Source organism: Pseudonaja textilis, chromosome 1 (assembly GCF_049901715.1).
Source record: "Pseudonaja textilis isolate UNSWEBS1 chromosome 1, rPseTex1.2, whole genome shotgun sequence".
In the NCBI taxonomy this organism is placed as follows: Eukaryota; Metazoa; Chordata; class Lepidosauria; order Squamata; family Elapidae; genus Pseudonaja; species Pseudonaja textilis.
This window is the reverse complement of record NC_141990.1, coordinates 167,275,460-167,303,240: the sequence shown is the minus strand read 5'-3', so window position 1 is coordinate 167,303,240 and position 27,781 is coordinate 167,275,460. Positions and strand designations below refer to the sequence as shown.

The 27,781-nt window shown below is 38.8% G+C and overlaps 1 protein-coding gene across 4 annotated transcripts in view; it reads left to right on the top strand.

Annotated features, from left to right (window-relative positions):
- The window catches only part of PARD3B (par-3 family cell polarity regulator beta), an 897,218-nt gene that overhangs the window by 663,991 nt on the left and 205,446 nt on the right, over positions 1-27,781 (top strand). For all 4 annotated transcript variants that reach the window (XM_087913651.1, XM_026707819.2, XM_026707818.2 and 1 more), the window contains one exon: positions 17,307-17,606. In XM_087913651.1, coding sequence (XP_087769777.1) covers positions 17,307-17,606 — 300 coding nt within the window. The remainder of the gene's footprint in view (positions 1-17,306; positions 17,607-27,781) is intronic.

Sequence of the window (27,781 nt, the reverse complement as noted above, 5' to 3'; positions counted from 1 at the left end):
CCTTTGAATTATAGCATGAGAGATCTACAAAGGTGGGTTCCTTTCTGAAAATCTTTTAGACCTATGAACTATCAGTTCAATCTGGTTTGCTCAGCCCTTTGTAGGCCTTTCTTTTGGTCAGCTTTAATGTTCTATCCTGGGCAGTACTGGATGGGAAGTTTAATAAAGCCCCATTTAATGAAATATACTTGCCCCTGTAGTCAGATTAAATCCCAAAACCTTAGTACAGCTATTTCTTCACTGTCCTTTTTATGAGAATTTAGGAGCCATATGTGGCTCTTCGGGCCCTCTGCTGTGGCTCCCTGTTAGGTGATCCACCACTGGCTGGCCTCATCCCTCGCCCTCCTCTCCCGGTCACTCCTCACCTGGCCTGAGAAGGTAAAACACAGAAAACAGAAATGAGAGGGAGGGAGGGAGAGAGAGAGAGAGAAACCCATTTCCCAAAGAAAACACTGGGAGCCACAAAACCTGGATAAGCATGGCAGAGGGTATCATGTGACTGGGTGGGAGTGACATTGAGTTGTCCATGCCCACCCAGGTTTTGAGGGTCCCGGTATTTTATTTTCTGTGGGAAATGGGTCCAAGTGGCTCTTTGAGTGTTTAAGGTTGCAAACCCCTGATTTAGGCCTTAGTTTGCCTGTACCACCATCCCTAATAGAAATCACATTTTCAGTGGGGGAGAGCTGGTTTAAGCCTGCTATTATGAACAGAGTTGCCAAGTTTTTATCATCAGCTATTGTCAGAAACAGACTCAGGATATCATAAACTTGAATGATGTCACCAGGAACTTCTTTTATCTTGATTTTATTTTATTGATATTGTTTTGTTTTGTTTTTCTTATTTTCTTTTCTGTTGTTTTCCTCTTATACTTGTAAATTATAACTGGCAGATTTATTCAGATTTATTTGGTGTCTTCATTGCTCTTACTGTATTTAGGGCTGCTGTTATGTGCTATTTTTTATTGTAGCTTGTACTTTCCTGGACACTGACAATTTAAAAAAAAATCACATGAAAGATACTGGGAAAAACAAATTCTTCTTTGTCTAATTTTCAAAGAATATTACATCATTTAAAAACAGAAGTAACATACCTCATGGAGACCTGTGCCTTTTTTTCTCTGGATTGAGACAATCAAGGCCATAATCCATAGGAGAGCCAGTTTGGTTTAGTGGTTAAGGTAAATTAGAAACCGGAAGATTGTGAGTCTGCCTTAGGCATGAAAGACACTGGGTCAGTTTGGGACAGTCGCACTGTCTTAGCCCAACCCAATTCATACAGAGTTGTAGTTATGAGGAAAATAGAAGGAGGAAGGAGCATTAGATGTGTTCACTGCCTTGAATTACTTATATAGTAATAAAGGCAAAAATTTTTAAAAAAATCTAAAAAAAAGAAAGTTTCAGGTATTTATGACCAGGGTAAGTCAGAACTACCACATGGCTGAATCACTACAAATAATCCTACATTATTATGAGAGTGAAATGTTTTTATTATTTAATTCATATTACCTTCAGAATAATGTTCTCTATCTTGCATTCCTGCATATTTTGCTTCATATTTGGTAAGAGTTAATTTCTTCCGTTCCCTGAATATTCCTGATTTAGCAGCACTTGATACTGTGGTTTAGACGAAATAAAGTGTTGGATGAGATCCCAGTTTTAATAGTTCCAATTTATTATAACTATTGAACCCTGATCAGATCACAGCTTGGATGAGGTCCCAGGTTTTTAAACATCCCAATTTACTCCTGTCTCAGAACTCTGATAAGAATACATATTTGATTGAGGCACTGGAATTTTTTAATCCAGTTAATTACTTTTATATACTTATTAGATCATAGGCTAGTTATGATACGAGCAGTTTGGGTGGGGGATGCTAGATGGGGCTGTCAAGTCAAGGTCGTAGTTTTATTTTATGCTGTCTGCATAACATGTCAGTGTCCGGTTTCCAAAATGAGAGAAGTAACAGCGACCAAAATACCTCCACTTATCCACGTTCCTAATTCCAGCTAAATATATACATTCCATCATTTGCAAAACTACCACAACTTCAAATACTGCTTAGTCAAATATTTAAATCTAAGACATTTTTTCTTGTACTTAAACCACTTTTGAGCTGATGTATTTCATTGCAAACATTTGACTTTTCATCCCTTATTTCTCACACTGGACATCTTTTTCAAAGTAAATGATGAGAATGGAAAACCATAGGGCATCTGGTAAGATTCAAGAGCTCTAAATCACTCAATTTATTGGCATCTTTTTCCAAGCCAAAAAAAAAAAAGCTTTGGGAAAAGGGAAGGAAGCTATGCTGTGAAATTAATTGATAATAAACCTTTTGTGTTATTATATATAGACAATTGTATTTTTAAACTTCGGGGCGGGGGGGGGTCTCTTTTTTTCTCAAAATTTCTCCAGCCACATAGAGTTAATTCACTGCAGACCATCTTTACTATGTACTTCAGAAGGGAATGAAAATATTTTTCCTAGTCAGATGGAAGGGACAGTGGGGTCAGGTAACAAGATACGACCCATTTGACCCAGCAGAATAGGTGCACTGCAGATCCCATCAAAGCATAATGGACATCAGCTTGCAGGACTTAGAAAGCGTACTAACTTTCTTGCAATTCTTGTCCTCTGAAATCCTTCTCAGAGATTTCAGTGTCTCCCATCCCTACATCAGTCAGGAAATCACTGAGGACCAGGTTGTTTTCACAGACCTTGCAACAGACTAATTGTGAGTCCCATTTTGTTTTGTTTTTGTTTTGGATTTTTTGCTGTTCCAGTTGGTTGCATATATATCTCTCTATCTCTCTAGTAAGCACCCAGAATTATATAGGAATTGGGCAGCATATAAAATAAATACCTGCAAGTTTTAAATTAAAATTTAAAATGCTTTTGATTATTTGCTTAGCTCTTTAATCCTTTGATAATAGTTTAAAATGTTGCTGTGCTGATTATTTTTGGAAGAGCATAATTCCACCAATTTGCTGAGGGAACTATAACCTTGCTCTAAGTTGCCCTATCTGACTTCTCAGCCATGTGCAGTCTACATTTCTTCCTCCAGATTTCCATTAGTATCTGCCAGTGGATTTTAGTAAATGTCTTTCATAAATTGAGAAAATTGAATGTTTTATTTCTTCACATGTAAAAAGATTTTAAGTGATGTTGGTAGTTAGTCCTGAATTGCTTGGTGAGTCCCCCTAAAAAGATGTCAACTATAAAACTCATCCTGTTGCATCAGGGATGACAGATGTGTGTAAGGATTCTATATGTATGATATGGAGAGGGCAAATTCAAACTGAAACCAAAGAGGGTTCATCCAACAAGGACTGATACTCAACATAAACTTATGTGTGGTATATAGTGATATTTCATACAATTAGGAATCATATTATTATGAGGGGGAAATAATATTTTGATTATGATCTCCTTATGATTATGAATCAGGGCACCAATGTAACCTATAGGTCTCAGCATAGTTTCATTTCTTGCCAGGATTTATCCAGTCAATGTCAGAATCTTGATCAGGTAGGTCTCTTTCTAGGTGTCTGTATGTGAGCCTTTCTGTTTCTTTCTCAATTCTTTAACCAATACCTCTGCTTATTTCTAATGGTCCAATATATTTGTCTCCAACTTATTCTTAAACACTTTCATAACAGACCTATCTTTGACTGACTTGGAGATAAAATAAATTGTTCCGGATTACTTACATACATACATACATACATACATACATACATACATCTCAAATCACAATTTTCAGCACAAAATATAAACACACACAAATATACACAGACCAATAGCTAAATATTGAGATTGTTTCCACATTTGGGACTGTTCCTATATTTCTATCCAGCCATCATCTTATATTTCCCTTCCATAACCAGGGGTGGGATTCAAATTTCTTAACAACCGGTTCTGTGGGTGTGACCTAATTTGTGGGTGTGGCTAGGTGGTCATGTGACTGGCTGGGCATGGCTAGGTGGTCATGTGACTGGCAAACCAAACTGATCTCCCCAGAGCTACTTGACCTGTTTTGACAGCCACACACACACACACACACACACACACACACACACGACCAGTTACAACATCCCACACAGTCTTGTGACTGAGGTTTTCTAATTTTTTTGCCAGTTTCCAACAATTCCTTCTGGTTTCCAGTTAAAAATGCTCATTGAGGGAAATGGACTTGTTTAACAACCAGAGTGTTTGCTTAATGACCACAGGGTTCACATCTCTCTTTCTCTCTCTCTCATCTATAACTGCTAAGATTGGAAGCTGTTTATCAGCTTTGGAAGCCATATTGAGGCCAGATGCTCCCATGCTGCCACATTTGAGCCTGGGAAAGTGGGAGGGGGGATTTCTTGGAGTGTCTGTAGTTAGACATAATATTCTTTTTCTAATCATGGTCATGTTATTTTGCACATAAATGAGAGGAAATCTTAATTTGGGATGGATGATAATTGGGCCATGTGATGTGATAATGGGTGTAGAAGATGGATTTGTAGTTTTTACTTATTGTAAGGAAGCCTGGACTATCCAAATAAAAAGGAACCTTTGTGAGGATGTCTGTCTCAGAGTTATTGGATGGAGTGGACAGTTGCTGAATGCTGACACTGTTTTTTAATAATCCTATTTCTTTGCAGTTTTTTCACACACATTTGTGCATATGTATTAAATACTTTTTCTTCCTTTCTGCTGTGTATTCAAAATGGGCAACGATTATGTGTGTTTGTGTGTGTGTGTGTAGCATATGTGTGTATGGATATGTATATATATTTCACTTTTAATGTATGCCAGTGTACTTACAGTAAAAAATGACAATAAGTTATCTTATTCTAACTCCCTTCTTTTCTTCCCAACCCCGTTCCTCCCCACACCCTATTTTGGGTTTGCTTCCCAGCCAAGTACTTACCAGGTCTGATCCTGTTTAGCTTTCTAAAATCAGCCTACTGAAATAAATACCAAACTAAGCTGCCCAATAATTTACCCACCATCACTACCTTGCACCTGATTTCAATGTAAACAGCCAATCTGCAGTATTACTAAATTTTGCTAGGCATCTGCTGCATGTTATTCTCTCTTCCTTGATAATTTAGTCTTAGCTGGGCAAAACATATTAGACATTTGGAGTCACTGGCGAGAGCAGCTCAGTGCGTTGAAAAGTTACGCATCACCCCATATTCCTTTCTCCACGAGCAGCCTCGTCCCCTCCTCCTCATTTGTGAAGCGCGCTATGTTTAAAGGTGCTGCGAGAGGCTGGTCGCTGAGAGAGGAATATGGGGAGATGTGCGACTTTTTTCCGTGCCAAGAGGGCTGCTCTCTCTCTCTCTCTCTCTCGCCTGTATCTTGACGTGAAGAAAAGTCGGTGGGAGCAGCAGTTGAGGCAGTCGGTCACCCGTCCCAGGGCTCATGGTCACCATACCTGCAAGGGGTGGGGGATGCAGTTGCAGCAAGATGGCAATGACAATGGTGGCAAGAAATGAAACAGCAATTCCGGTAGTGTTGGGGCTTCCGGGACCCCTGCCACCCGTCAACTGTTCCTGCGGCTGCACACGTGGTGGTGCATCGGGGCTTCCAAGCTCTGCTCCCAGCAGCCGCCGTCATCTGTCCCGGACTTCATCAAGGGGTGCCTTGCTGACACGAGCCTCTCCGCGTGTTCCTTCCTGTTGTTCTTGCTGGGAGAGCGAGAGGGTCTTTCCCAGCTCATGAAAAGCCTGCAAGTCCCCCCTCCCATCGGAAAACAGCTCCGGGCAGCAGAGAGAACCTGGTTGTACATGAGCAGACACTTAAATTTTAATTCCTATGTAGTTCCTTCATCAAGGAGCAGTTTATGAAGCAATTCTCTCTGTTTAAGTAAATAAATACATAAATGCAGGCATGGCAGCCTGGAAAAATCTGCCAAAGTTTTAATAACTTGAAGAGAGAGAGGGATGCAACAATTTCAAAAGAATTTCACAGCTCTAATGTGTGTTAGAAAGAAGCAACATTTTATTTCCTTTATGATGCATTTACTTGCTGCTTTTGATTTCCAGTTCAAATGCAGGAAGCCCTCAGATGACAACTGTCCTGTTTAACAGCACTGTCCTGTTGTGACAACACTGAAAAATAATTTTACAACACTTTCCTCACACTTAAAACTGTCACAGCATCCCACTGTTCAATTGAGCAAAATATATTGACATGTCTCACTTAATGACCATGGGTGACTTACTAAATGAATATTTAATATTCATTTAATACTAAAAGCGACCTAATAAGCGTGGCATGGTTAACAATAGAGTTGCCCATCCCAGTTGTGGTTGGTAAATGAGGATTACCTGTAGCTTCTTGGTATATTCTTAGCTGCAAGAAATAATCTATATTGCAAATATATAAATAAATAAGTGTCCACATTGCCCCACAATGACATCACTTTAAACGAATTAATCTTGACTCCTAGCCCACCTTGTTTTGAAGGCTGCCGAGCTTCTATGTTGATAAAGATCAACAATGTTTTGTAAAATACAATTAGGAAAGTGTTCCTTAAACCATCAAATAATACAGTAAAACAGACAAAACGTGCAAAAAGGTAGTTCAAATATTGTTAACTAAATGAAAGTATGAACTAAATAAAAAAACAGACCATTGATGAACATGTATGGATTTTTTCCAAGGAGCAGTGAGAAACAAGAAAAACAAATGCAATTATAATAGCCCTCTTTAAGAGTTAATCATAGAAATTCATATTACCTAGTACTGGCTAACCAAGTACTACATTGTGTCGAGGAAGCAATTGTAAGTTGCATTTATATAAGAGAAAAATAAATAAATATTTTACATTTTTCCCACTCTAAATAAAAGAAAAAACTGTGGTGTCCCAATTCTTCCTTTTGTTCTATACCAACTACCAGAACTGATAGCAAGACTATTGTGGAAAGGAATTTCACGAAGGCAGTAGTGTCCACACAAAAAACCAGGAAAAGCCCAAGGGGAACATCAGGTCAGCCAGAAAACAAACTTACATAGGAAAAGGAATCAAATAAAAAGTATTAAAAAATCTCTATAGACAAAAGCCTAAGTAATTAAGAAAACTAGACAAATAGGAAAAGGAAACAAAAGATAATTTAGAAAACCCTTACAAACACAGGACATACCAAATAAGCAAAACAAACAGACAAAAGACACAAAATATAAATTACAAAAGGGACAGACAGGAGATTGCCACAGAACAAATATGAAAAACTATCTTAAAGCTAAAATAGATTACAGAAAACCAATAATACAAGCTGGCCACCCCATGGAGTTTGCCCTCCGACGGAAATGAAGACAAACTCAAACAGGATTTGAAACATTAGGCACAAATACAAACACTCACACAAAATCAACTTACAAAGGGAGAAAAGGGTATAAAAAACCAGGGACTTACCATCAGAAGCTAGCTAGCCCAGGAACGCAGACTTCTCACTGTTCTCCGCCTTCCTGAAAAATAAAAAGATCCAGCTTTCAAGCAGTTGCCTGTATCCTTGCGCCGGAGCTCTCCCAGCAGGAAAATCGAATCCTCGAAAGAAAGGCATTTTGACACCTTTCAACACTATCAAACATGAAGGGAAATTGCAAGTGAGATTAATTAAATCATTGTGCCAATGGGGTTCTCCTTGGTTCCAGGTTTAAGTATTTTTGATGTTTTAGAAGAAAATGAAACTAATCATAGTGTTATTAAGAAGCCTCCTCAAGACTTTCCTTGTAGAACTGTATTGGCCAACTACAGTATTACTTTCTAGATTTTTGTATTCATTTCTACTTATTCATTTCTTTCACAGTAGCATAAAATTAATGGAGATATTTCCACTTGCTAAAATGTAGTAATACTAGTGTACTAGTGTTTATAGAAACCAAACAAAGAGTTCTCCTTGGACCTTGGGCAACTTTACAAACACTTCTTTGCAAAACTCTAGTGTAAGAAAAATTGAACTATTCTGAAACAAGGGTTAATAAACAGACTAAGACAGTTTTTAAAGCCAAATTAAGAGCTTTCATCTTTATAAACACAGCTCTCCTATGGAATAATATAGCAGATACTCATATTTCTATCCTATATACTATGTGGGTGAGAGTGGAGGAATGAGAGTGTAAACAGTCCAGTTAGTTTTCAGCACTCTCAATTGCTCCCCTTCTTGTTTTTATTGGTGCATTGATTTGTCCACAGAAGTCCAATTTGTCTACAGAAGTCTAATTGTTAGGGTGCAAGAATGTTCCAACAAGAATTTTGTTATTGCTGCTGACAAATCTGAGGTTTTAACTTTCTACATATTTATCAATGTGCTTGTTCCAACTGAACACTGAACAGGCTAGCAGGAATTCCTCTTTTCTCTTTGCTGTGTGATCTTTCTTTCATCTTTCTTTAAGGGTTCTTTAGAGAATTAAGCCTTTTTCTCAACAGTTTCCTAATTATGAGTTAAGATTGTTGCAGTATAGAAATAAAAGGAAATGCTTTTTCTTTATAGTTATCTGTTGTAACATCAAACCCTTTACTTGTGTCTGTTGCTGTTTGCTTTCAATTCCTGCTACTTTCCAGGGATTCCTTCCATTTGAGAAATATCTCCTTTTCTACCTTGAAATCTGTTCTTGTGTCTGAATGACAACAATAAATATGTTGGATATTTATAATTAAACATTTACTATATCCATAAGTGTACTTCTCTTTTATAACCAATATAGACTTTCACCATGGGTATTTTTAGGCAAGATTTGGCTTCAGGTTTAGTGACCATGGTTTAGAGAACAGATTTTCTGATGTTTTGCCAGGAAATGTGGTTGATCCTAATTGTATTGTGCCAGCTTCAGATTGGTCATTTTTTGACTGTTGATTCCTAATTGGTTCTTTGTGCTGGGTCCTGGTTGACTCCTTGTCCAGACAAGTTTCTAATTTGCCCATTTTGGGAAGCTGATTCCTGGTTTGTCCTGCTTTTGGACAGGAATTTGGTGTGGCACAGAGTAACATGCTGTCAGCCTTCAAGATTTTCTTCCTTTGCTTTGCATCTTTCAGCTGTCATAAGTAACAGGGGGAGGAGGGGGGACATGATTATGGGAAGCGAGCTGGAGGTTTAACAAAACAGAACTGTATAAGTTGTGGGGGGAGTTTCTTGCTTAGGCCTCTATCCTATGCTATGGGCAACCACAACTCTTCATCAAAATATGCCAAGGTCAACGAACAGAGGCCTCATCACCACCTGGAGATGCCCATATGATGCTATACACAACTTTTAATTGGATGAACGAATTGAACGATTGGGCGTGGGAACGTTGCCATCAATTTGTATATGTGATTTACATGCTCATTTTCTCAGATTCAGAATTCTTTTGTTGCTTCCACTTGATTTCCAGTAAAAGATATCTTTTCTCTAATTAATGGAGTCTAAGTATTTCTTTCTTGGATTTTGAATGGAGCACCATCTGACATTATTCTGAATCTCAGTTTACCAGCCCACCCAGAGAATTAACAAACTTTCTCCCGAGGGGGTTTGAACACAATGTCTAATCCAGCCAGTGACCAAGAAGACGTGGGAGCGACTGGAGGCTGTTAGAGGTGGCAGGGGAAGCCAACTTATTTGCAGAATTAAGTCTTGGTGAAAAACTAGCTGTAAAGCCCAAATGGTCCCTGGGAGTCGGCTGGAAAGATCCTGAGGAAAAGCCTCCTCCAGGAGTGACCACTACCCATCGGTGTGGAAGAGAAGAGCCATGGCAAGAGAAGGAAAGGAAGAATTTTTTTACTAACTCAAGCCCTGCATCTTCTAAATGAAGCTGCCGGAGAAACTCAGACTGATCAAAGGTATGAGGGAGAGGTAGCCCCAACCAGAAGAACCAGAGCAGCCACTCCCATAAATCAACCTGGGCCGGCGCAACAGGCAGCAGCTGCCCAGGGGCCCCCGGTGGGGGGAGTAATTGCCAGAAGGTGTAGAATTCCAAAGGTGCCTCCAAAGATTCCGTTGGAAGTAAAATACGGAGGAGATCCCAAGGAGTTAGGATTCTTCCTGGCATAAGTCTGGAGCCATATGGAGGAATATGGGCAGGATTTATCCTTGGAAGCAGCCAAAGCTAGGTGTGTGATCAGGGCTCTGGAGGGAACTGCCGCAAAGTGGATGGTGACTTTACATAATGATAATGCCAGCCAACTGTTGAATTATGATCTGTTCACGACAGCGGTGTGTGCTAGATTTGAAGATCCACTAGCTGAACATAAGGCTAGAATTAGGATGAAAACCATAAATCAGGGGCAGAGATCAGTGGCTGATTACATGCAGGAATTTAGAGAGCTGGCGTGCCATATTCAAGGCTGGTCCCAGGGAGCCCTGATAGAAGCTTTTAAAGATGGCTTGAATGAAGATATTTATCAAAGCTGCATTGCCAGAAGAGACCCCAGTGAGCTGCAACTGTGGTACATACTGGCAGCAGAGGTGGAAATTGATCTGACCTGAAAGAAACGTTGGGGGGCCTTGGTTGGAGCAAGTCCTTCCTCACCAGCCCTCGAGAAGCCTTAAAACCTCAAAAGGAAGGGCTGGCAGCAAACCCCAAGACCACTGCATGCTTCCGATGTGGGAAGGAAGGCCACCGGGATGCAGACTGCTGTGCCAAGCTACAGCCAAAGGGGATGCCAGGAGGAGGAAGAAAACCTGTAAAACCTCCAGCAAAGCCTTGCGAAATGGCACTTAAAGTGGAGGAGGTTGTAGAGATCGCCCCTCCAAAAGGAGAGGAGCTGGGAACTCCAACCTCTTCTGAAGAGAGTGAATCCGAATCAGAAGATGACTCACTGGTAAGTTCAAACAAGGGCCCTATGACCATTCCAGTGAGATTAAGGGTACCCATGTCAGGAGCCAAAGGGGAAATGTTGGCCTTGTTAGACTCTGGGGGCACAAGGTGCGGAATCAGCTTGGAGGTAGTAGAGAAAATGGGCTTAAGGCTAAAGACTTTAAAAATGCCCATAGCCTTTTGCCAACTGGGGACGGCCCTGCACATTTCATAATGGAACCAGTAGAAATGATGATGGGGAAGCATAGAGAGACTTTGTGTTTTATTGTGGCTCCAGAGATGAAGCGCCCCCTAATACTGGGTTTGCTCTGGCTCCAGAAATGGAAACCCCATGTCGACTGGAGGAGGGGATCATTACGCATACATACTGACCAACTCCCAGAAGGGGAGGGGCAATCTCAACCAAAACCCGAGAATCCCACAGAACTGGCCTCCACTGACACCGAGAATCTGAGGGTGGAGGAGAAAATTCAGAGGAATATTGGGACTTAAAGGAGGTATTCAATGAGAAGGCCATGGATGAGCTCCCCCCATCGCTCAACAGATTGCAGTATTGAAATTTTGCCAGGAGTGAAACTCCCAAAACCGAAACTATATTTAATGACACCGCAGGAACTAGAAGAGCTGTGGTCATTTATTGATAAAAATTTGGAACGTGGTTTCATCCAACCTGCTGGGCCCCAAGAAGCGGCCCCAGTATTATTCCGTGAGAAGAAAGATGGCTCTCTTCATTTGTGTGTTGACTATAGGAACCTCAACGCCATTTCAGTAGAGAACGTGTACCCTCTCCCCTTGATGAAGGGTATGTTGGCCCACTTAGCCAAAGGGAAAATTACAAAACTCGACCTAAGAGAAGCTTACTACCGAGTTCGAATTAAGGAAGGGGATGAATGAAAAACTGCTTTTAACTGCCAAATGGGGTGTTTCCAATTCAACGTTCTTCCGTTTGGCCTACGGGTGTGTGTGTGCTGCAGTATTCATGCAAATGATAAATCAGGTGTTGCATGAACATTTATACAAGGGGGTGTTGGTTTATCTTGATGATATTCTTATCTATATGGAGACTTGTGATGAACATGTGAAACTAGTGCTGTCATTTCTGGAAAAACTTCGAGTTGCTGAACTGTATGTGAAGTTATCCAAATGTGAATCCCACCAGGAGAAAATTGACTATTTAGGCTATCTCATATCACATGATGGCATAGAAATGGATCCGGGGAAAGTTTGTGCCATTTTGGAATGGGCCCCTCCCCACACCAGAAAACAACTGCAAAGTTTCTTGGGATTTGCTAATTTTTACCGTCAGTTTATCCCTGCTTTTGCGAAGATTGCACTGCCTATTATAAATTTCCTAAAAACCAAAGGGGAATTGAAACCGAAACCCAGTAAACCCCTGGAGTGGTCCATGGAGTGCCAAGCCGCTTTTGAGAAGCTGAAACGACTGTTTGCCACTGAGCCAGTGCTCAAGCACCTGGACATGGACGCCCCTTTTGTAATCCAAGCTGATGCAAGTGACGTAGCAGTTGGGGCAGGATTACCGCAAGCAAATTAGATGGGGACTCTGCAACCATGTGCATATACTTCCCATAAACTAACTGAGACTGAAAGAAGATGGACCATCTGGGAAAAAGAAGCTTTTGCAGTTCGCTGGGCTCCGTTAACCTGGAGGCATTTTCTAGAAGGGGCAAAACACCCATTTGAGGTGTGGACGGATCATAAAAATTTGGAAGCTTTGAAAACACCTCGGAAGCTGTCTCCTAAGCAAGTTTGCTGGGCTCAGTACTACAAATGCTGTAATTTTTCATTGAAGTACATTCCAGGGGGAAGAACTTCATGGCAGATGCTTTATCTAGATTACCTCAATATAATAGTCCCCGCTCAGAAGTGGTTCAGCCTATTGTCCCCACCAAACAGTTGGTGGCTCCAGTGGTTACCAGAGCCCAGAAAAAGAAGGAAGTTGAATTATCAAATGATTTGTCTTCCCAATTCAAAGAAGCTCTGAAACTTGATGATTGGTTCTTGGCTCACTCAAATGACTGTACAGTTAGAGATGCATTGGCATGGATGGGGTCCAAATTATATGTTCCAGAAAAGTTGAGAAACCAAATATTACAGCAAGCTCATGACTCTAAAGTTGCTGGACATTTTGGATTCGTGAAAACCTTACACTTGGTTAAAAGGCAATTTTGGTGGCCTACCTTGAAAAAGACATAGAGGCTTATGTGGCTAGTTGTCCTATCTGTGCCTCAGCCAAACGGCCACCTGATAAACCAGCGGGCTTGCTATAAAATGTGGCTAGGCCAACTGCCCCATGGAAAGAAACTTCTATGGATTTTATAGTAGAATTACCTGAAAGTGGGGGAAATACAGTTATTTGGGTAGTAACAGATTTGTTTTCCAAACAGGCACACTTCATACCGTGTGCAAAGATCCCATCTGCGAAAACTTTGCCTAAACTGTTTATTTTACCTATCTATAGGTTACATTGTGTTGCTGAACGCATAATCTCAGATGGGGTGTCCAGTTTACCTCAAACTTTTGGAAGGAGTTCCTGAAGTTATTAGGCTCCACCCAGGGCTTAAGCTCCACTCACCACCCACAAACCAATGGAGCTTGTGAGAGAACTAACTCGGTATTGGAACAGTATCTTAGATGTTATATAAATTATCAGCAAGATGATTGGGCTGACCTATTGCCATTTGCTGAGGTGGCAAATAACAATTCGGTACATAGTAGTACTGGGTTTACTCCATTTAAAGTGGTTTCGGGACAAGACTTTGTACCTATACCCAAGCTTCCACAGAAGAAACCTAACATTCAGTCACTGAATGAGAAGGATGTTCGAGCTCCTAAGCTTGTCAAGGCATTTCGTACAAAATGTCCTGATAAACCCTGATTATGATGTTATATATATATATATATATATATATATTATTCTTTTATCTTTTATTATTTCTCTTTTTTAGGACTAACGCCACTTTTTCGGGGGGGGGGGCGAATGTCAGCCTTCAATATTTTCTTCCTTTGCTTTGCATCTTTCAGCTGTCATAAGTAACAGGGGGAGGAGGGGGGACATGATTATGGGAAGCGAGCTGGAGGTTTAACAAAACAGAACTGTATAGGTTGGGGGGGACGTTTCTTGCTTAGGCCTCTATCCTATGCTATGCGTAACCGCAACTCTTTATCAAAATATGCCAAGGTCAACGGACAGAGGCATCATCACCATCTGGAGATGCCCATATGATGCTATACACAAATTTTAATTGGATGAGCCAATTGAACAATTGGGGGTGGGAACGTTGCCATCACTTTGTATATGTGATTTACATGCTCATTTTCTCAGATTCAAAATTCTTTTGTTGCTACCACTTGATTTCCAGTAAAAGATATCTTTTCTCTAATTAATGGAGTCTAAGTATTTCTTTCTTGGATTTTGAATGGAGCACCATATGTTACTTGTATTTCAGAAACTTGCCTAAAGATCAATGTTATGAATAATAATACAACTTTTACTATAAGTAGTAGAATCTTGCAAGTCTAAATGACCCTCTTCCCTCTTACTTTTACATTTAAGAGAAGCAGAGATGGTATTCAGCAGGTTCTGACCAGTTTGGAAGAACCAGTAGAGGAAATTTTGAGTAGTTCAGAGCAGGGGTCCCCAACCACCGGGCCGCGGACCGGTATCAGTCTGTGGAACATTTCCTACCGGGCCGCCGGTTTGCTGGGCGCCGCCATCTTGTTTGACGAGAAAGTGCTTCTGGGTGATCTTTTCTGGTTGGAAAGCGGCGTTTGGGTCCTGAAGGAATCCTCGCGCCTTAGTTTCATCGAAGGGGGGGGCTTCGAACAAAACTAAGGCACGAGGATTCTTTCAGCACCCAAGGCAAGGCGAGCCGAGCGACCATCCTGAAGCCGTCCCGAAGCGAAGCCCATCGACAAAGGTACAAAGGAGTAGTTGAAGGTGGTGGAGAGAAGCGGGGGATGGCTGGCTGGCCGGTCACTCGGCTCGCCTTGCCTTGTCATGTGTACTGATGCTGGTACCGGGCAGCAGATCATTTTGTGATGCCAGTACCAGGCCGTGGCACAAAAAAGGTTGGGGGCCACTGGTTCAGAGAACTGGCAAATACCACCCCTGACTGGAGATTTCACAGTATCCTTCCCCTGCCAGGCCCACCAAGCCACACCCACAGAACCGGTAGTAAAAAAAATTGAATCCCACCACTGAAGAGAACTAGGGAGGGTCAAATCTGAGATACTCAGATTACATTTCAGTTGTATTTCAGCCAATTACAGTTAGTTTCTGGAGAAAGGGCTTGTGTTTCTTTCTAATACATGGACTGCCATTTGTGTAGGGAGAAGGCACTGTCCACCCCTATGATTGACAAAGCTAGACTTCGGAAAAGATTATATGTGACCCAGTGTAGAGTATATCATTGTTCACAATATACGTGGTGGAACGTAGTCTGGAGTCACTGTAGGGAGGGGCTCATTCCCAAAGAGCAAAGAGACAGCAGAGTTTGGAATCCTTGATAGGCAGGAAGAAGGCAAAAGTGAGAAACTGTCTTATGAGAAAGATTTAATTTTGTGTATGTCTTGTTTTCAAAAGGTAATGTGGCCATTTTCACAACTGTAATTGATTGCCAATTTTTCACTGTGTCATTATCTGCCCAGTAGAGTGCTAGAGTCCCTAAAGGCTTCCTGTACTTACACTATGAGTGTTGTACTATGATATGTAAGTTGCAATTGTAAATATTTACACTTTCATTTTTAAATATAATAAAGCTTGCAAGGTCTGAAGAAGACTTCTGATTTCAGGGTGCTTTTAATAAAATACCCCTTCATAAACAGAATGCAAGCATTTCTGTAAACTTGATTATCTGACCTTAATTCCTCCTCATGACAGTTCGTATTGCTTGAGCATCTTTTCTGATTTAGGTATTTTCCCTGTCCTCTACTAAATCCCCTTTTGTTCTTGTTTTTCATTCATGTTCTGCTCCACAGTTCTTAATTTTTTCCTGCTACAAAAGGGATGGTTTAACATTTGTTATGCTTTTACCATTTTTATGGTATGATGTTTGTTTCCAGGAATATTTTTGTGAGCTACAGAATTTAATAATAGTGAATAAATCCTGACTTTTTAATTGGCAGCTTTTCTGTGCTTTAATCCTTCTTTTGCTTTTTATTTTTTGCTGTCTGTTCACCAGGCTCATCCTGCTGGTCTGCTACATAGTGAGGCAGCTGAACATTTCAGTTTCTTATTATTAACAGTGCCTTGTTTAAAGTTTTCAATCATAAAGCAAATGATGATTCATCTGAATTTGACTATCTTTGAAATTATACCTGGGTGTCTTCTTACCTCTCCTTACGCAACAGATTATACAATAGCACTGATTAGTAGCAACATTTGTAATACCTCTTAAAGATTTGTCATAATGGAATACTGGCCGTAATAGTATTTAATTCCCTTATGTCTACACAATTCATCTCTACTGGCTTCTGTTCATTTCTTCACTGTATATTCTCTCTCTGATCTCCACATAACAAGATATGATGTCCCCAAGTTATGAGTTAGGACCAAATGTCAAAAATGCTAATAAATGGCTTTGAGTCTTTGAAATTTACTCCACTAATTGCTATTTACATTTGCATGTCACATTGCTATACTTCTCACAAATGAACTTAATATAGGTGATTTATTAAATTGAGAGGAAGATATGATAAAAGTGGCATTGATAATATTGGCTAACAAGAAAATATATTTTAGAAGATATCTACCTTTTAAAAGGGGCTTCATTAGATTTACCATTCATTTTAAATGTAATTTATGTTTGTACAGTGATGAATATATATATACAGTAGGCATTTCAGCCTTGTCTCTGAAAAAACTTAGAAAGAGACTAGAAATGTATTGTTGATAATTATAATGAATTTGTGTTTATTTTGCCTGCTTAACGTCTGCTACTACAGAGAGACCTTATTTAGCAACTGCCTTGTTTAGTAAACAATTGCAATTAGGACAGTGATAAAAATAATGTAACTTTGAGACCAATCCTCACATTTGCAGGTCTGTAAAGCAAAGGAAAGCGGAAAGATTATTGTAAGCACAGTTGTGACTTCACTTGGCAACTGAATTGAATTGAATTAAATTCTTTATTGTCATAGTGTGTATATACACAGTATACATACAACGAAATTCATATAACACCCAGAAACCAGATCCAACATGTATACACACATGACAATCCCCAAACACCTCCCCACCCACCAAAATTCCCTGCCTCCTAAAAACACACAAGTGTCCATAAATAACTGCTTTATTTAACAACCATGTTGCCAGTACCAATTGTGATCACTAAATGAGGAATACATGTATATTCTGATGATGTGATTTTAAAAGTCAAATTATTATCATTAGCATTTGGCTTGCCATTAAATTGATGTAATCAAACTTCAGTTGAGTAGGCTTCCTGTTTTGTGTCAGCAGTATGTACTGATGTTAGTTGTTCTTGTGCCTCCCAGGATTGGTGCAAAACATCAAGAACTCCGTCAGAAGCAGATCAGGGGACTTGCTGAATATTCCACAGTTCCTATGGGAGCCCCGCCTGATCTTGATGATGATGACACAGACCCAAATTATGCACGAGTGAATCACTTCCAAGAAGTATATCCAGTTATCAATTCCTACCATCTTTCTTGTCCATCTGTTTCTGAAGCTTATGGTGGGTGCAATAATCCTACAGCACCTCTGGACAGGGACCACTTAGAAGGATTATATGCAAGGATAAACAAGCCATCCCATCAGCATGCTCCTGTTGAGAGGTAATACTCATGCCATGGGAGGGAAAAGTTAATGCATGTTTGAATATTTTTAAATGCAACAACCATATTATATGAAATTGACACAGTAACTATATTATATTTTGAAGAATTTGATTTGAGTATTTTTGTCAGTGCTTTCAATGATGTATTCCTGCAGTTTTACAACTGCAAGTGGTATTATGTGAGCAAAATGAAGACCTTGGAACAGTTTGGAAATAAATCAGTGGATGTGTTTGTGAAGAATCCAAGAAGCATTCTATACATCTTTTTTATGAGCGGAATGCTTCACATACATAGCAAGCTTTCCACGCACCTTAGAATGTATCTTCCATAACTCCTCGGCATCCTCACAATTGAAGAAAAGATATTGTTATCCTTGAAATGTATACCCTTTACTATCATTATGATTAAGTTGGGAGCTTCTGCTGAGCTTTTGCAGCCCTTGGCATCTATTTTCTGTGAGAAGGATTTCTTACCTTGCCCTTTTACCTGGGGAAAGTTGCAGGATTTTATTACTGCCTCAACCAGGTACAGCATTTACAATCAATCGTCTCTTTTCCCCTTGTGTCTTCTTCTAATATCCTTTTGTTTTGATGATTTGTTAATAGTCAATGTCACTTTGGTCTCAACCTCCCAAACACATGCATACCCACAATAGAGAGGAAACAGTCCAAATGCAGCTTTAGCAATATGGCACCATGCCCCCAAGTGCTTCAGAAAGCTTTCTGATGCAAATTTGGTCCCATGCTGCTATGATCACAGTTTTTGAAGTTTTTTTAGCACAGGCTTAATGCTGTATAGCCACTGAAGTTCCTTGTCAGCATATTCATATTCTCTCATTCTGAAGTCATTTGCTTTGTTTTTTTTAATGAAGAGGGGGTCCCCTTGTTTACAATGTATAATTTTACTCAAAGGGGCTGAATGATCTTAAATGAGCAAGAATTTATATTTGCTTAAAAGGAAACAAAATAAATTCATATCATTAGTAGATTCATTGCTCAAAGTCATTATGAAATTGCAATTATTATCAAAAGGCTCTTCTTTCACAGACAGACTTAATTGACCTGCCTCAAATTAAATTTCATTAAGTACTTTTCTTTCTGTGCTCTGAAGTCCTGTACCCTAACAGACCTTTGTGTTCAGGTTTTTGGGAAAGGGGAATGACATCATTTTATACCCAATTGCGAGGAAAAAAACCTAGCTGGTTGCTTATACACTGTTTTTTTTACTGTGTAAGCTTACAGTTTGCATTTTCCATATTCTATGGTATTATGTACTTTCAATTAATCCAGAGGAAGATCAGAGAATGATAGTATATTTATGCAGTTTGCAAAACATAGCTTTATAAAATAGATTACTTTTTAGGGTCTTTTGAATAATAAACAGGGAGAAAGAGCCGTTTTTAATCCTTTATGTCAAATTTCTAGGATGATAGTATTATTATTATATTATATGAAAGAAGGCATGCATCCCTAGTCACAGTCATGGAACCATAACAATGAGGTTCTGAAATCTGTCACTGGAGATTACAAAAACTGTCTTTGTTGTGGCTTCCTGTGTTTAAACAAGACACTTTTGAGGAACTCTCCAAAAGTGCAAACAAGACAGATAGCTGGAGGTAACTGAAGAGTGAGGAAGGAGTCACTACTGAGATGTGTGGAACTGTTTGGAGGGGAAAGCAAGCTTTGCTTATCTCTGTTTTTGAAATCAAAAATTGTATTGAATTGAGATTTGTTTTTGGAGAGGCAACTTCAACATTTCTTTATAGCAAACTTTATTTCAAACACTAACATTTTAAATGTTTTAGCTCTCTCATAGATATTATGAACAATATTGCTCATATTGTAGATATAAGTTTTAATGAATTAGGCCATATACTATATCACTTATATAATTAATTACAAAAGCTGACAAAGATGACTGATTGTGGTTTAAACTCATGGTTTTCCCTCATCTGAGAAATCTAGATATTATTATAAATAAATAAATATATATATATAAATAAAAGTATATTTATCCTATGATGCTTTTGATAAAATATTTTAAACGATGGGCTTACCTTTACTATAATGTTGGTATTTGGAGTTTTATTACTATTTGTTAAGTTTTTCCAAGTGTTTAAACTGCAAATGTTCTGAAAATGTCATGGATTCTTATTAAGATTTTATTGAGGTTTTATTCTGATTGGGGGTTCCTGCTGTTTATCTATTTTATGAGTTACCCAGAGTTGTATGTACAATACCCAGAGTTGTATGTACAATATGAGCAACTACGTAAGTCTTTTTAATTTACATCTATTTGTGTGTGTGTGTGTGTAGTGTGTGTGTGTGTGAATACACATACACACACACAAGCAATCAAATGGATGTCTTTTGCCAAAAACAAGTAAGAACACTTTTGAATTGTGGTCATTTGATCACAGAACACTGTGAACGATCATGAAGCTGACCCATTTGTCATGGGTTCATGTGACCAGGGAGGATTGGCACAACCATTTATGATGGTGGGGTTGCTTTATGAGCTATAAAGTGCCAGTTTTGTGAATGTCGTAACTTTGAACGGTCATAATATGAATGGTCATTACACAAGAACTATCTGTATAGAAAGTGAGGCTTCTCAAACTAAAGGGAAAAAATGGAATATGAACAGCAGCTGTGTCTCCTTTGTTGCCTTATCCTCTGTGTGTGCAAACCCCACCCCATATACCATCCACTTATTCCATTCATGTATGTTCGGTAAGGACATCAATTTCCAAATCATTCTGTTTCACACATACACAGATCTAAATGTGGTGTCTCTATTATCATAACACTGGGATGGGGATCACTGGTTTTAGTATCATAGGCTAATGTTTTTCTAGCATAATTTTTATTGTGTGGTTCAGACCATTTTTTTTACCATAGCCCCAATTTTTGAAACACAGGCACACTCCTGCTAGATTAGAATATTGATCTAAGAAAACTGCTTGTAGTAAAATTCTGATGATCTGATCCTTAAAAAATTATATTTTTTTCACAAACTAAAATACTTAGCAAATAATTACTTTAAAACTGAAGGAAATACCAAGAAAGGAAGAGTAAAGAGTAAAAAAAAAGAACCCTAAACCAGTGTTTCTCAAACTCAGCAACTTTATGCTTGATGGAGAATTCTGGAAGTTTAATCCACATATCTCTCTGAGGTTGAGAAACACTGACTTTCCTAGTGAAACCACTCCTGTCACACGTAATCAGGTGAAAGTAGGGAAACCCCTTAAACTTTGACTTGAGTTCAGATGGAATTGTTTTAGATACATGTACAGGAAATCTGACCTCAAACACAAAGTTTAAGTCTAGAATTGAGATGCAAATTTCAGTTTAGAAATTATTGCTTTTGTTTTCTGTTTAAGAGCCTCTCCCTTTTTATGACCCTGTAACCCCTTAATACAGAATAGAGTTGGGGTGACTAGATAAGGCTGACCGTTTTCCTGACCAGATGCCCTTCCTGAAGCCATGTGGAATTCTCAGCAAATATTTTTCTTTGTGTCCTAAGAGAGAAACATCTGCCACTACTAGGACTGAACTCTCAACCTTCTGAGTGGGAAGTTGAGAGTGGAAGATGAGAGTGTTCACCACTTGGCCACCACACAGCTCATGGTGTTTAAGACTCTCATTTGAAAGTAAAATAGGTATTATTGTGATACATACAAAAGTTCACTGAAAAAAAATGAAAAGTTGTTGCTGGCAAGGACCTCCCCATCACGTATTGAAAAATAGTTTTAAAACAATTCACTGATATTTATTTTAAAATGTTAATTTATCTGTTTATATTTCAATTTTAGATAAAATTCCATGATGCCCTTTAAACAAAAATAGATTTTATTTTCTCTATCAGGCAGCTCTGTAATAGGAATTTTAACTTTTTATGTCCGTACACATTATTTTTTTTAATCTGCCATTTAATTTTAAATGCTAATATGAGTGTGAGTAATTAAAAAGCCAAAATTGACTATGAAGTTAGTAAGCTGCAAGAATGGGAAAAGAGAGATCATTATAGCTCTGTTCATGGATAGCTATTTGCAAAACAACTGATAATGTGCAAAATGAAGATTTTATAAGTGGCATTTTAAATCAATGGTTAATGGCTTAAAGATTAATTAAATAGTTATACCAAAGAGAACCTGCTACTATCTTGTTTATAGGCCAGTCATTTACAAAGTGAAAGTGCAGGAAAGCTATGCTACTTCCATTTTGCAGACAAACAATTTAGAGTATTTTATTTATCGACAAATGGCAGTCCGATCTCTTCTTGAAAGTTGACCTGAATCGAATAAAACCAATGTTTCGCGGTGTTTTGAACTGGTCTTTAACCTGCCCCTCCAACCCGGTTTTCTGGTTGAAGATTTTCCGTTGAAGGTTTTGTGGTTGAAGATGGCACCCAACAAGGATGGTGAGGTTCTAGCTCCCAGAGAGCTTATCACCTTTTAGATCCTTATGAACTTCCACCTTCATCAGAAGTCGCCTGAAATCATGCGCTAAAGCTCCCGTGAGTAACCAAGATCCCTTGGCAAGCTCCCGCAGTCTTCTCCAGCAACAATAGCCTTTCATCTCCGAGCCTCTGTGAAGCGCAATTCCCCGGTGGCAGGGCAGGGCAATTTCCCAGAAGTAGGACCATTGGACAATCTCCCACAGCCTCCCCAGCAGCCGTAACGCCTGAGCCCCGAGCCCCAGTGGAGCACAAATACCAGGAGGCTATTAGAGAGCCAAGCTGGAGCACAGCCTTCCCCACTCCGCAGCCTTTCCCACTCCACCTTCCAAGCCCCGGACAAATACAATTCACCAGAGGCAGCCAGAAAGCCAAGCCAGAATGGACTTACAGTCAGCCAGTCTAAATCCCAGCAAGAAAAACTTCTTGTTTTTTGTTGTTACCAGTGAACAATCTTGCTAGAAAAATAATCCTACAATCATCTACCTTACCAAACAATCTCTCACCATCCTCTGCCTCATCAGGAAACAATTTAAAAAAAAAGAAACCACGTGGCTTTAAGGAGACTCCCAGTCCTAAGATTCCTTGGGTGGAGTCTTGAAGCTGTGGATCCCCAAACGGGATCCCCTAAACGGAGTCAGCGTGTTACAGTAATTTAGCGAGTTTTACTCTGTCTCAATAATTCAGCGTGTTTTTAGTCATCCTGTTACAGCCTCTTTCAGCTCAGATAACAGCAGTCATCTAAGCAATAAATCCTTCTCACTCTGTGGAACGGATACCAGCAGCTAACAAAGCAATTAACCCTTTACTTGCTGACTCTCAGTACTACCTCATTACTTTAATATTTAAATACTGATTACTTCATTACCTCAAAACTTATAACTTTTCTACCTCAAGACCTATATCAATCATTAGATAATGATGTCTCCAAATCAATTTCTATAAAATAATTAATTTTATCAATTGATTAATTGATTTATTGTTTTGATTGATTAGAGTGTTTAGTGCATATAGTGTGATTACTGATTAGTGCAAATGATCAGCGATTTGTGTAAATTAATTGAAAATTAATTAAATTAGTAAAATTAGTGATTTAGTGAATTTAATTGACCAGTGTGATTAGTGATTAGTGTAATTAATTATTTCAGTACCTCAAGAGCAAATATTGATAGATAATGCTTTGTCTAAAATAATTGATTTATCATCTAATTGTATAACAATTAATTGTTAGATGACCACTAATTTACTGATTCATTGAATTGATAGAGATTTAATACTGTATCATTTATTATCTAGTCAAGTGATTGATTGTTTTTTTTAGTAATAAGTAACCTTACTTTTGAATTGTTCTCTAACTTATTTAACATTTATTAATTACCAACTTTCATTAAGTAACTGTCTACCTATCACATTAATTAGCTATTGTAATTGTTTAGTGTACTATTGTCATTGATCATGTCAGCCAAAAACTCCAAATCCTCCATGACCAAACAACAACAAAGGAATAATATCTCTCTAGCAAGGACCTCCCAGACTCCTGCACATACTTCAAATGTCTTGAAACCATCAATGAAAGCAAAGATAACATCAAATGCCATCTATGTGACAATCAAGCCCACCTTGCCTGCTTAAACTTAAACAAAAACCTAGCCGATCTCCTAAAAACATCAGATATATTCCCTTGTCTATGCCCATCATGTTTTCCTAAGCCAACCAAACTAAGTACCCTGCCTGACGGAGTTGATAACATAGAATTACTCATTCACTCAATAGAAGAATGCTTAGCAACACGTTTTGAAACAACTATGCAAGCAAGCCTAACCTCTCTTGAAAAAAAAATACAGCACAGATAAGCAAATACCTATCAGCTCAAAATCAAATCCCAACTCAACAACCACTACGAGAAATACTACCTCAACTACAATCACAACTACAACCAAAAATAACCACCAAACCACAGCCACAAATAATTACTATCCCATCAAATAATTCCACAAATGATATCCCCTTACTCATCAGAGACATCATGGAACGTGATCAGAAACGTCCAAATGCCATCTTATTTGGTCTTGAAGACACCAACAAATCAAACAATATCACCAAAGTTCACAATATCATAAGCAACTCAAATACAACAAATATCTCTCCTGAAGATATTATTGAAATAACCAGAGATGGCCCTGAGCTCAAATAAAATGACGGCACGGTGGCCCCAAGATTTTGTAAAGTTGTTTGCAAAAATAAGTCCAGAAAACTTATATTCATTCATACAATAAACACCATTGCAAAAACCAATCCCACCCATAAAGAACTTTGCTCAAGACCAGACTTATCCATACTGCAAAGAATCTGCTCCCGTGAACTCCACACAGAAGTCAAACACTGTCTAGACAATGGAGAAAAGGATCTGTACATTGACTAACGGGCTGATTGCATCAAAAGAAAGTCACACAACATGCAACTCAGCATCCAACCCTATCTCATCCAACCCACCATCACTCAAAACTAGGCACGCACGCCCCTAACTACCTCTATTCCAACCACAACTGGCCTTAAATGCAAGCTACTCAATGCAAATAAAATGTAAATAAAATACCTGAATATCTCCTCTTACTAAATACGGCTAAATTTGACATCATATTTGTCTGTGAAACATGGCTCAACGCATCTCTCCCTGACTCCATTACCACAGTAAGGGACGTTTACTGATCAGATTGTGAAATCCATAGAGGAAGTGGTGTTGCTATCTTCTATAAAAAGTCCCTACATCTAAAAAACATCCAAGTTACCCAGGAGCTTGCTCTTCCTGAGACCATCGTCTGTGAACTGTCCTTAAATATCACTTTTTCAGCTTCCGGTGGCAAGGCAAGGACGGTCAGGGGGGCAGAAATCTGCTCGTGATTCTAGCCTCCCTTTTCTTGAGTTTGGTGCGATCTTTCGGGGTGCTCGAGTCTTGGAGAGACCCGTGCCGGTGTGGGGGAACCTCGGGCTGCAGTGTGGGGAAAGCAACCCCCCTGTAACGAAGAGGAAGCCCTCCAGAGCCCAACGATCAAGAACAGCCTCCTAACAATGGAGGCTCCGAAGTCCGGACTGCCACCGATGGGAAGAAAAAGTGAGTGAAAGTTTGCAAGCTCGGGGGGAAAGAGAGTCGTGGCAGAGAAGATATTTGACTGACAATAGACTGATTTCAGGCTGTTAAATACTGTGTGAATGCCAGCTGTGAGCTCCAAGACGAAGCAGCTACAAAAGAATTGGTTTAGTGAATGTGAAAGAGCTTGGCAGGCAGAAGAGAGTCGGAAATAAAAAAGAAGTAAAGAGAATTTTGGAAGTCTGAAGACTCTATTATCACTAACATTTGGATTGAAGCTATTAAATTGAATCCAGAAGCAGAAACGAAGCCGATCGGGGGAAAGACAGAGCAACGCCATAGGCAGTATCCAGAACGCTGAAAGCAGTGGGAATATTGCTTACTGGCAGCTGTTACTCAGCAAATCTTCATTTGCCATTTCCGGTGTGCTAGAAGTGGAAGCTTCCAAAGTGAAAAGCGGAAACAAAAACTCTTGTCTTTGGAATTTTCATTTTTCTTTTCCTCAACCCTTTTCTGTGTGTACATACTTACTAAAATAGCCTCTCTTCTTTCTTACTTGTGGATGGTATGCTATGTTGAAATATGCTTGCTTTTTTTTTTTCCCCCCCCCCTCTGATTTCCTCTTGATAAATATGTACATTTAGTAATGAAATATTAGAGTGTTAAAATATTGGATTAATTTAGTTAAGTTATTATTAATAGAGATTGTTATAATTTGAATGGGAATATAGGGGAGACAGTAAGAATATTAAGCATTAGTTACTTAATAAGCTTAGAACTCTCTAGACCAATATTATATTTCTTTGTGTGGGTTTATCTGTGAATATAATATATTTTATAGTTAAGGTTACTTTATATTGAAGTTAAACTAGAGAAAAATATATACACTTTACTAATTAGTCAAGAATATAGCTACTTAATAGGTTGATAGATTTTGGTCAATTTTAGTTACAGAACTAAGAATACTGAATGCCAATTTGGAATAATATATTCAATATTGTACAACAACAAAAACAAATTTTAAAGGAAATGACTACTACAACTACCACTGCTTTGAAATCTGGTAGGAAGGTTAATCCCACAATAATGACTACTTTGACAACAACTTCACCCATGGCACAAAAAACAATAGAGGAAACACTACCAACAGAGAAGTCAACTAGCATCTCGAAATGCTAATATCCAAGCAATGTTCCTAACTTTACAGGACTCATTGACAAGATTGCAAGAAACAATGATTAAAAACCACAGTGAAACAAGGGCAGATATCAATGAATTGAAGGAAGAAATGGGGAAACTAAAGACAGAAATGAAAGCGGACATTTCCAAAGTAGAGGATAAAGTGGGGGTGTTGCAGCAGGCCTTGGAGAAAAACGAAGTTATAATAAAAGAAGTAGAGAAAAGAACCGAACGAACAGAAAGGGAATTAGAAAGGGTGGATGAAGAACTCAGAAGCATGAGCAAAGAAATGGAGGACTCCCTTGTCCTCCTAGAAATGGACAAGGCAGCAACTTACCTAAGATTCCAAAATGTGACAGAATCAAAAGAAGAAGACCTGGTATACTTGATGGCAGAAATACTGGCCGGTTTATTGAAGATGGATAAAGATGAAATTCAAAAAGAGTTTGATGAAGTCTACCGGGTCAATACAAATTATGCAAGACGCCACAATTGTTCTAGGGAAGTACATATACGATTCACTAGAAGATGTGTTCGAGACATGATATATAGAACCTCAAGAGATAAAACTATAACCTACAAAGAGAAAGAAATTGTGATTCTTTAACAGATACCGAGGAGAATAAGGGAACAAAGGCGTGACTATAAATTTCTGGCAGCATATTTAAATAAAAAAAGAATCACATTTAAATGGCTTATTCCAGAAGGAATGTTAGTGTCGTGGAAAGAGAGGAAAATCAAAATAGATACTATGGAAAAAGCCCAGGATTTTTACGAACGGATGGTGGGCCCACAGGAGCAAAGTAGTAGGGAGAAATTGGACACAAAGTTTCAAGAAGAATACAGTGGACATAAAAATAGAACTGGAACGGTAGGAAACCAAGAAAATACCTATCCACAACAAAAGACAGAAGGAACTACATCAATACAAGCGCAAGAAGAGAGAGGAATTGTTACACGACAAAGAGCAAAACAAAACTAAATAGATGGGAGAAGAAAAAAAATTACTATCAATAAACATAAATGGTTTAAATTCAACAATTAAGAGAAAAAGGATATTATCTAAATTAATTAAACATAATGCAGATATAACGTGCCTGCAAGAAACCCATATAAAGAAGAAGGATGAAAAATATTTAGAATGCCCGAAATTAGGAAAATTATTTACCACACCAGCAGATGAGGAGAAAAAGAAGGGAATCGCAGTATATGTGAAAGAGGATTTGAAATCTGAGCTAATATGGTCGGACTTAGAAGGAAGGACTCTGGGTTTGCAGATCTGGATTAATGATATTCCAATTCTTTTAGTAGTAATATATGCCCCAAATGGAGACCAAAAAGAGTTTTTAAACACCTATATGGAAAATTGGTTGAATTGCAAAAAAGAAATATTTGTATGGTAGGGGACTTCAACTCCATTGCTGATTTCCAAAAGGATCACAGTAAT